Source organism: Trachymyrmex septentrionalis, unplaced genomic scaffold, assembly GCF_001594115.1.
Source record: "Trachymyrmex septentrionalis isolate Tsep2-gDNA-1 unplaced genomic scaffold, Tsep1.0 scaffold89, whole genome shotgun sequence".
NCBI classification, from domain to species: domain Eukaryota; kingdom Metazoa; phylum Arthropoda; class Insecta; order Hymenoptera; family Formicidae; genus Trachymyrmex; species Trachymyrmex septentrionalis.
Genome location: NW_017306081.1, coordinates 527,107 through 538,688, shown reverse-complemented (window position 1 = coordinate 538,688; position 11,582 = coordinate 527,107). Strand labels below are relative to the sequence as shown.

The 11,582-nt window shown below is 30.7% G+C and overlaps 1 protein-coding gene across 2 annotated transcripts in view; it reads left to right on the top strand.

The window, feature by feature from the left end:
• The window catches only part of LOC108755582 (anosmin-1), a 19,066-nt gene extending 14,104 nt beyond the window's left edge, over positions 1-4,962 (top strand). For both annotated transcript variants that reach the window (XM_018498680.1, XM_018498681.1), the window contains exon 4: positions 4,796-4,962. In XM_018498680.1, the coding sequence (XP_018354182.1) occupies positions 4,796-4,957 (162 nt within the window). In that variant the 3' untranslated portion in view covers positions 4,958-4,962. The remainder of the gene's footprint in view (positions 1-4,795) is intronic.
• The last annotated feature ends 6,620 nt before the right edge of the window (positions 4,963-11,582 follow it).

The window sequence follows — 11,582 nt, the reverse complement described above, 5'->3', positions numbered from 1 at the left end:
CATGTGGCCTTAATATCTCCACTATTACGTAGCAAATCCTAATGATTACTTATGGAATCATTTGTTCAGTAGCTCGTCGTTACACTATGGCGTTAATATACCAATACTCAATAGCCAATACTTACTATAACACATTTTTATTATTTACTTCCAAATATTTCGAAACGTTTCTGAGATACATTTTAGCATTTAATTACACTTACTTTCTCATTTTTCTTAAACTTGAGTTTTATTACACAATTATATATATTTTTGAGTGTGTTGTTTGCTATTTAACATTTTATTTGAATGTATATATTTTAAGTTACGCAAATTTAAACAATAACATTTTACTAATGTGGCCCTCTATTGCTATTGATTACTTACGATCTTTTTTTGAGGCTTTCAAAATAATTGTTTGGTAATTGATTGCAACTCTACTGTTCATCTATAGTTTATATTACGTGTATTATTTTTAGTATTAAAATTTTTAATACTGAGCATCTTATATGCAGAAATTATGTGAATGTTTTACTTTTTTGTTAATTTTATGACTAAATATTGTTTTCTAAACAAAAATAATTTTGTAAAGCAATTTTTATAGTAGGCCATATTATCATCCATGTTTTCCTTCGTTATGCAATGTCACCACATTTTTATTAAAGTGTTCTAAGTAATGACTATTTTATAACTTCGAGAATTGATTTAATAACATTTTAACAAATATAATTGTCAAGTTTTACACTTAAATATTAATTATTAACCAAGTTATTGTGTAAAATGTAATTGGGACGCCATAATACTATTTTTTCCTCTATTTCATGACTTTCCACGCAAAGCTACTCTCACCCCATCTCCTTACCAAGTGGCGCATGACTTTCCGCAGTCGTTATTTGTTCAAAAGTTATTAACAAAAAAAAAAACGATTTAAGAAATAACTTTGCTACAAAATTATTGCTACAAAAGAGTAGTATCTGCTTGGAGAAATTAGATAAGGGATGGATTAAATCGGGATGAGGGTACAGAGGGAGGGATGGAACCCCTTCCCCACGCATATTCTTTTTACACAAATTTGAACAAATAAAATATATAATATAATATATTATAGGACCGTATATGTGATAACACAAATTATAATAATTAAAACCTTAAACAAGTCTAGCTGGATCTTAAATGCTTCTATAATTCTGTGTGAATTTAAATACTACATAGTCCTTTTTGAAACGCGGGCCCAAATGATTTTTCGGTCTTGAAACGCTAATTCTACTAAACTATCGCAGTAATATCATGAATTAAAATTGGCAATTTTTACAATTTTTTAATGTTTTTTCGCATCTTCGAAATGATATTAATTATACTGAGTAACATATTAAAATCTGTAAATACTTAATTCTTATTGCGACAAATATTACCTCGGTCAGGAGTTGAACCCGGATCTCTTGCATTCCGTGAGCGTTCTAAAGCCTCTAGACTATTGAGGCCTTAGTAATATTTTTTGAATATTCTTAAGGCTTCGATTGCTATAGTTTGTGTTAAATAAAATATATGTAATAAATAATTATGATAACTAGTTATCATTTATTTCTATAACATTTTCAGATACTGAATATATATTACTCATCATATAAAAAAAGCATCTATTCGTTCAAGATAATTATAAAGTCGCTGAAATAAAAATTTAGCTGAGTAACCTGCAAAATGTTCTTTCCATGTTTTATATCGTGAAATATTTAGCAAGGAGGAGGTAGGGTGAGAGTCGCTTCGCGTGAAAAGTCGTAAAATATATTTTAAAGCAGAACATTTTTGTTTTACATAACAGAAAAAAAGACGTTTTTTTCGCAATATACAGGGTTAGTTAAATATGTTGCCAACAGAATTCTTTGATTTATTTCAAGTAAAAAAGTATAAACATGTGTCCTAAACTGCTTAATTTCCGAAATATAGGTAAATGTTAGCAAATGTTTGACGAAACAGTAAATTGCGTTGGAAATATCTTCCTGCATAAATATGTCTTGCTTCACGTGAGTTACCATTCGCACAACCGTAAACAAAGTGATAAAGTCAAAGTCAAATCCTCCTAGATCACCAAACTTAAATCCTTTGGATTATTTCCTTTGGGGGCATCTGAAATCATTGATTTATATCATCCCAATTGAGAATGAGAATGATTTGAGAGAATCGAATAGTTGCTTCATGCGAGGCAATACGTAACACACCTGGTCTTTGCGTGTACGTCAATCTTTGAGAAGAAGGCTCGATAGATGTATTATGGCGCAACATTTTCAACAATTCATCTAATTGTTTTATTTTATTAGAAGAACTGAAGCCTATTTTTGTTTTTCTGTATTTGATTAGGTTTTGACTAGTTTAAACTGTATTTCTTTCAAATATAAACAGGTTATTACTACACGTTTAAATTTTTGTATTTTGGAAACTAAGCTGTTTAGGACACATGTCTATATGGACTTTTTTACTTGAAATAAACCAAAGAATCGCTCTGTTGAATATGGCAACATACTTAACTAACACCCTGTATATTACTACGCTATTTTTTAAACTTTTGTTGTTGATAATTTTTTAACGAATAACGAGCGACGGAAAGTATGCCCCCTGACAGGGGGGGAGGTGGGGTGAAAATTGCTTCGTGCGAAAAGTCATAAAATATATTTTAAATACGAATAACGAGCGATAATTAAGATTAATTCATTGGAGGTGACTCAAGGTCATGATTTTGATAACATGTGTCAAGGTCATTGAAATCAGTGAGGTCTTCGGTAATATACAGTTTTACATTAGTTTTTTTATTTATATCACAAAAGAAATCCTTATCATCTACTACTAGAAGTTATATAAATATTTTTTACAATACTCTTCTACAATCTTAGTTAATTTGAAAAAAATAATATTTCTTTTACCTAAGATAAGATGAAGATAATCTATATTTTTAATAATCTAGATAAAGATAAGATAAAGCCATTCTTCCATCTAGATAATTTTACTAGATAATGGAAAACATTATCTGCATATAATTTTGAGCTAAAGAATACTGCAAAACTTTTTTCTGACCTAATATAATATATAACTATAAAAAAATTTTTTTTTACCCAGAAACGACAATATGTAATTCTGATGGTTTTTAATATGCTAAAATCAATTCGCAGCTAAACTTGTTCCATCACATAAGGTTTTCGAGATATCTTAATCGTAAAGTGCCAAAAAGGCTTTTTGGGCATATTTAAATTAAAATAACTCTAACTAAATTAAAATAAACTTCATATAATGGAAAAATATGAGCTACGGATTCGAATTTAGCATGAAAAAGTCTACGAAAATCACTTATGAATGGGTTAACACAATGAAATAAAAAAAAATTAAAATTGTAAGTAGAGCTTGGAAAAGAAGTCGGGTAACGTAAAATTCGAGTACCCACCCGCATCTACGTTACCCGTATACGACTTTGGACTAATTCCGCTAATTCAGGTACTCGCAGAACCCCGTCTGCAATACTTGCGGAATTGTGAGCGATATGGGCGATACCTATTTCGGTGTGAATATCCGTTATATGCTACAGATATCTGCGTGTAATTTTATCAATTTAAAAGGCGTTTTAGGATTGTTTATACTAATTTTCGTTTTGTAGTTAAGTAGTTTGAATTAAGAATGTACAATCCCCGCAAAGCAAATTGAATTTGGAAATGTGTTTAATATCCATAATGAGAAAACGAAACAGTTTAGCCATAGAATATTTTAATTACAAACGGAATGAGAATCACTACAAACGATTATAAAACACATACCTTTAAAATTAACAAAATTACACGTAGATATTTATAGTATGTAGCGAATACTTACATCGAAATGAGTATCGTACACGGTTTCACGGGTACTCGCATCGTACACGGTTCTGTGAGTACCCACGGAAGCAGTTCAGAGGATCATATACACGGATAACGGAGCGGCCGAGCGGGTACTTAGATACGCGGGTATCCCGAGCTTTAATTGCAAGTACGTTCACCGCTCTTAGCCAATTCCGCTACTATCACCATCCCCTTCAATTTCTTCACCAAGTCAGCTAATACATAGTTAGTTTTAAAACCTGTAGCAGCCTTGCCACAGGTATGATATACATTTAACGATACAAGATCGTCACTTCTCTTGTAAGAGAAAAAAGCCGGCCAAATTCGCAAAAATATATATATAACAAAAATTATAAAAAAGATCAAAAAGATTAAAAATAAAACCTTAAAAATTTTAAAAAGTTAAGAAAAAGAATAATTAATAAAAAATGAAGAATAAAAAGAATATGGAGTTCATAACCGTCACATAACCGTTTCTGTTCGTAACTCTAAGTTCGGATAATCGCGATAAAATATTTGAAATATATCTATTTTTTTTTATTATATTGTTTTGACCCATTTATAATTATAGTTTCATAGATTTTTTCATACTGTATTCGAATATAGCCCATATTTCTCTGTCATATTAAATTTACGAGATATTCTAATCGAAAAATGTTTGAAATAGGCCATTTTGACACTTAAAAATTAAAATATCTCGGAAATTTGATGGAGTAATTTGGGCTACGAATTTGGTTTTATGTCCGAAATGTTCAGGATCACATACTGCTGTTTCTGGGTCAAAATTCATGTCTCATGTATGTCATATGTCGGCCTGTGTAATTAATTATGATTAATTAACTTATTATTAATCAATAACAATTTTTAGCTTAGTTTTGAATACTCGGGATTTTGCCAATAATTTTTTCATCTGACTAGACGTTTTTAACGTAATCGAGTTTTTTGTACTTGCTTTTCAGGATAAGACCTGCTATGAATTGAAAAATTTGGAGCTCAAGTGCCAGTACTTCCTTCAGGTGCAGGCGGTGGCGATGTATGGTGGTCGACGTCTTACTTCACGCAAAGCGTCCAAGGTCTTCAATAGCACCGATTATATGGCGTACGGTAAGGTACCAAACTGACTCGATCCTCGATAATGATAGCTCATCAGTCCTTCCCTCAGTCTCCCTTCTAAGTCCAGTGTAATCGGGATAACCAACGAAAGCAGTGACCTTTCATTGAAGCCGACGTCGGGAGACGTTCTCGCAGATGCGAACGAACGCAGACCGGTCTTCATGTGCGTCGCATGAATTGCCATTGTGGAGAAGTCAAGGCGCGTCTAGTTTGGCCAACAAGTAGCGACGCTAGCAGGTATAATCTCACTTGGCAAGAGGAGTCCTGTTCACGCAAGAAAGGTCCGGAACATCGTCGGAAATCCACTTCTTGGAAAGTGATTCAGGTATGCTAATTTCAAATTCCTTTATCATTGTGTTTTTGCAAAGAACAATCATTGCTGTGATTGACAAATTCTCGTAAATTTAATAAGAAATATATAAAATACATCTCAATGTAAAATTACGCACCGAATTTAATTGTGTACAATTATATAACAACAAATAGTTACAATAGTAAAAAATAATGAAATAACTTATAAATAAATATAGTAACAATATAGTAACATAATTAATAAATAAATTATTTAAAAGAAAAAATTTTTAGTTTCTAATATTGTATTTTTTTAAATTGTTAATAGAAATTATAATTGCAGTTCTATAAAAAATAAGAATTCTATAAATATTTTTTTTGAAAAGAGCATTAATTGCTTTTGTTATCTTAATTATTGCTTCAATTATTTCATAGTTTCCTAGGATGAGTTTCGAATTATGCATGAAGCGCATGATGTATCATTTTATCCTTTTTTATTATTTAGTGAACAACAAAGACAAATGCATCATGTGCTTTATGCGTAACTCGGAACGTATCCCTAGACTTTGAAACAATAACATATTTAAAAAACACATATACACCTATTTTTTAGAACGACCGCACATATGAATACATCAAATACGACAGAGAACGTCATCATTTCGATTCCGAGAATTTTTCCTTGACTTTCTGGGGCAAGTATCTTGAAATGAAAGTCGAGAGGTCCCAGGTTCGAAACCTGGCTGAGATAATATTTTTTGCAATAACTTCTTTACAGTTTTTCTAATTTAATTTAGGGAGAATTTAGGGGGATTAGTAGCGTTTTAGGCTAATTGTGTTGAAAGTCCAAAAATTATCGGAGCGCAATCATATCTGAAATCAATTTATTTAATAAAGAATATATATTATATTATTCAAAATATCTAACTTTGATCAAAATGATGGTGTTGTATTTGATGTATTCATATTTACAAAAGTTTAACAATGCTTATTACATTATTCAATTTAGAACTGTGCAAAACAGTTTTTTAACAATTTCAATACGTGAAATTATTTCAAATAGTTGTACCAAAACAGATTCCAAATTTAATTTTTAATTTAAAATATTAAACAATTTGAAATAATTGATGTTCTTTTTCTCAGATCTCGATTTCCATTATTTAAGAAAATAAAATTTAAAAAAATTTGATAATTTTAATACTTATATAATAATGAAAAAAAAAAAAGAGAAATAAGTCTCGATATGTCTTAACCTCATCTATCGTATAATTATTTTCAGGCATCTCATTATGATTTGCGACAGCTTCAAAACGACTGCATGTACAGTGTAAATGTACGAAACATATTGAAAAACGGTGAAAATATCGGTCATGGTACTAGTATAGAGTTCTTCGCAACGGGATGTCAAGACGATCAGAAGCGGCGGAAGTATTCGCGGAGAAAAACAATGCGATGCAAAACAAAATCGTCCAGATCTACAAAACAGTTTTCCGGTTTATTTGTGATAAATAAATAAAAATAAGTAAACTTCGGGTTTATTTGAACGTATACGCAAAGCAAACGAATTGTAAGCTGTAATTGTAATATTTATAGGTTACGAATGTAATTATTACAATTATTAACAAAATTATTAATTATTAAAGTTATTAACAATACTTTCTTCATAACTTATGAATATTCCTCTAGCATTTTATAATTCAATTGTGCTTTGTGTGGAACAGTTACATAAATTCGATAATGCGATATTGCAACAACTTTTTAATGTCAAAATATAATTTTTCAAGGAAAGCTCGAGGCCTTCTATAATTTCTTCACAATAAAGATCGTCAAAGATGTAATTTTAGATTTCTTTATATACATGAATGTTTCTACGTTTAATATTATGTTTATTATAAATGTTTAATATAAAAAAAATAATTTGTTTATATGTCTCTTTGATATTGAAAATATATAATTTTAGCATGGCTCGCATTAAAGTTTTATATTATCGCAAAAATAAAAATGATAGAGCAGTGATTTTAATTCAAAATTTAGTTTATATTTGCGTTCTTCATTTCAAATGCTTGCACTTCCGAATTAAATGATTTTATTTTTTAAAAATAAACCATTGCAACAAATGTAATGAAGCGAAAATACTGCAGCGAAAAGATTTTAAAAAAGTTAAGTTGTTTATATTACTAAAAATTTTATTAATCTTGAGCTTTGACTGATTTAATTCATATTTTGCTTCGATGGAGCTAAAGTATAGTTGGGTTCTATTGCTAAACATGGAATTTATTTTGCAGATAGACGGTCGGATTAATAAAATTATGAAGTAGTTTGCTACGCTGCATTATTATTAATAAATATATGAAATACAAAAGAATTTAAGGTTTTTGAGTAGTCATCTCAGCCATATTGAATCGTGACGTCATAAGCGAGAAATGACACATTGATTTTTCTTTCATGTTATTTGTAAATAAACAAAATTTGAATGAAAGAAAATAACGAGATCGCTTTAAAATATTTGTAAAAATGGGCCAAGACTATTCTTATCTTTCCTAAGTCAGTAATTAGTCGAAAAAGGTTCGTAAAGTGAAAATAGGCTACGCATGCGCATTAAGTAAAAATTAGTAAACACATTTTACATGCCTTTTATGACTATTTATTGACTGTTAGGGTAAGGATAGTTTCGATCTATTTTTACAAACTTTTTAAAGCGATTTTATCATTTGTTTCAAAAATTTTGTTTCATCCAAATGATCTCTTTATTTACAAATGATATGCAAGAAAAATTAACGTGTCGCTTATGACATATTTTTCGATTATGATGTAATTCAATATGATTATATAATTCAGTATGGTATGGAGGAGTCTTAAAGACTCAGAAGCCTTAAAGACGAATGTATGTAGGTAGATATAAAACTTTACTTATATAAGAGCGTTGTTTATAAATGGTAAAGAATATTCGGAATAGAGATTTATCAGAAGATAAATATAGTTATAAGATATATTTTGCAAGATATGAATCGTGGACTTCCACCATATATCACATATTTATTAATAAAAAATGTATTTATCTTTTTTTAGATAATATTCAAAAACTTTTGTAAATATTCTATAAATGAGCTCTTTCTAAATTGATTACAATCTATATTTTTACGTTTTTGCAGAGCAAAATGATAAAATATTTATTCTTTACCAATTCATAAATAATAGATTATAAAACAATTTATATTTTTATGCATCACACACAGAATAAATTTTTATAAAAAATAAAATTGTTTAATTTGATTCATCTCACATCAAATTTAACTATTAAAAGAGAAATTCTTCCATTCTACAATACAATTGTTTGAATTTCATGATACTACATTAATATCAACATCTAATTTAGGATATACGCATATGTTAATAAATATCTTCTACGAGGTTCGTTTAAAAAGTTTTGACCCTCAACATGAAGATGATATTGCTCGTCGAAACCATTCTGGCAGCAAAAACCAACCTGGCTCAGCAAAAGAAAAACCTACCCGGTTTCTAGTTACATCTCGTTCAAATATTCTTTTTGCCATTTGATATTCGTTACTAAGAGCACATGTATAGCAACCATTAAAATAAAGTTTCTTATACTAACCGTTTTGTTAAGAAGAGTATTTCTTTATTGGGAACATATCCTATAACCAATCTGGTACAATCGTACATGTTTTGCAAGATATCTGTGAAAATTGTAGCCATTTTGGACGCTCAGTTGTTGTTTGACAGTCATTTGTACCAATCGATATCAGTGTTTTTATAAAAATGGAAAAAATCAAATATCGACGATCATCATCACACAAAACAAATTGTGGTTCGAATTAATTAACTATCCACCGTATTCATCAGATCTGATCCTTAACGACTTGTTCCTGTTTCCTATAGGCTCAAAGTTAGGCTCAAAAAACACAGATTTTCATTAAACGAAAACACTGACATCGACTGGTACAAATGATTTTCAAACAACAACTGAACAAAATGGCTACAATTTTCACAGATATCTTGCAAAACTTGTACGATTGTAGTACCAGATTGGTTATGGGATATATTCCCAATAAAGAAATACTCTTCTTAACAAAACGGTTAGTATAAGAAACTTTATTTTAATGGTTGCTAACATGTGCTCTTAGTAACGAATATCAAATGGCAAAAAGAATATTTGAACGAGATGTAACTAGAAACCGGGTAGGTTTTTCTTTTGCTGGTTTGTCAACATGACCAGTTATGGTGTGTTCGAGAACGTCACAAGTACTTCCCTCCGAGTAATTTAAAAATTTAAGATGCAAATTAAACTTTCTTAGATCGTTGGTATGTATGGAAAGGTGTAGGTAGGATTTCCGTATGTTGGTCGCTTATGATTTGAGACCCAGGAGTAACTTTAAAAAAAGCGGGTTTTAATCTTTTAGTAAAAATAGTTGTAACTTCTAAGTCTACTTTAAAAACTTTGTTTGAAATTCGTTGGAGAACCTGGAAGGGACTTTTATAAGGGGATTCCAGGCTTCTTTGTAGAGTCTACTCTAATAAAAACGTATGTATAGAGGTCTCGATAAAAAAAAGATTTTTTCTTCCTATAGTGTGAAACAGGAATGACTGAGCAAATGAATTGTATGAGACGCTCTAAAAATAATCGAGGCTGATTAGTTTGCTCTATGTTTAAAAAGAACACCCGGAAGTCGCAATGATGTCCCGTATAGCAATTCTGCTGCAGAGGCATTTATATCATTCTTAATACTAGTTAGCAGTCCCAGGAGTACTGACGGAAGAACATCAGTCCATTCGCAATTATTATTGCGAATTGGCATATTATTGCAGTTTTTAATGTCCGGTGCCAACGTTCAATCATGCCATTAAATACGAGGTGATACGACGAGAGCTATATTCCTGCTAACCTGCGAAATGTGTGTTTAATGATATACATTGTACATTACGCTATATGAACGTATGAGAAAAAGATAATCAAGTATACGCAAAAATTTTTGAATTGAAATGGAAACAATTTAAGTTTTGTGCTCGAACCTAAAAGATGCTGGTAAAACTTTATGATAAGCCATAGATTTAACATCCAATGAAATTAATTTGTATTCGTCTGTAATGTGTAACCTTTTTAATTTATCGACTAATTTGGAACTATTTTTAATGTAACTATTCGTTTTGGGAATGGATTTGAATAATATGTTGTGCAAATATGTAGCTAATGGATACAGCGGACCTATTGAAGAGACGATGACCCTTTATGAATTAGTCGATAAATTAAAAAGGTTACACACGAATACAAATTAATTTCATTGGATGTTAAATCTTTGTTAACGAATGTTCCAATGGAGATAGCGGTCGACTGTGTTAATGAACAGTGGGATTTCATTTCCAGAGATTGCCCTCTTCCTAGGGAGGAGTTTTTGAGAGCGATAAAGTTTATTCTCGATTCCACATTTTTTTCATTTAACAATATAATTTATAAGCAAAGCTTCGGCACTCCTATGGGCTCTTCTTTATCTCTTGTAATAGCCGACTTGGTGATGAGGAGACTTGAGACAGTGTCCTTGATGTCGTTGGACTTAGATGTAGTATTTTATTTCAGATACGTGGATGACATTTGTACTGCGGTTGTTTCCTCCAAGATTGATTTGTTATTAGACCAATTTAACTTATTCCATCCGCGTTTGCAATTTACTTCAGAAGTGGGGGGAGATGAAATTAATTTTCTGGATGTTACTATATCTATTAATAAGAACAGGTTTGATTTTGATTGGTACCGTAAGCCGACCTTTTCAGGGAGGTTTTTGAATTTTAATTCTAACCATCCCATGGCACAAAAGAGAGGGACGATTCTTTCGCTGGTTGACAGAGCTTTTTTACTATCAGATTTTAAGTTTTATACACAGAATTTGACGTTTATTATCAATATTTTATTAGACAATGACTATCCACTGACTTTCATTTTTGACGCAGTCAATCAACGTATAAAAAATTTGATTAAAAATAGACACATAACGCATAGAGGTTTGGCTGACAATGTCGAGACGAATGAATCTGTTTCTTGGCTTACGGTGTCATTTATCCCTTTTCACACTGAAAAGTTCAAACGTTTCAATAAAAACGACATCAGGGTATCTTTCCGTAGTCTCAATAAATTGAACAAATACATCAAAGTACAGAAAGATATTTGTCCACATACATCGAAGAGCAATGTGGTCTACAGGATTTCGTATGGTGATTGTGATGCTTCATACATGGGACAGACGAGCAGAAAATTAAAAACCAGGATTGCTGAACATCGCAATTACATTAGATATAACACTTCTGTCCGTTCTGTCATAACTGAGGATA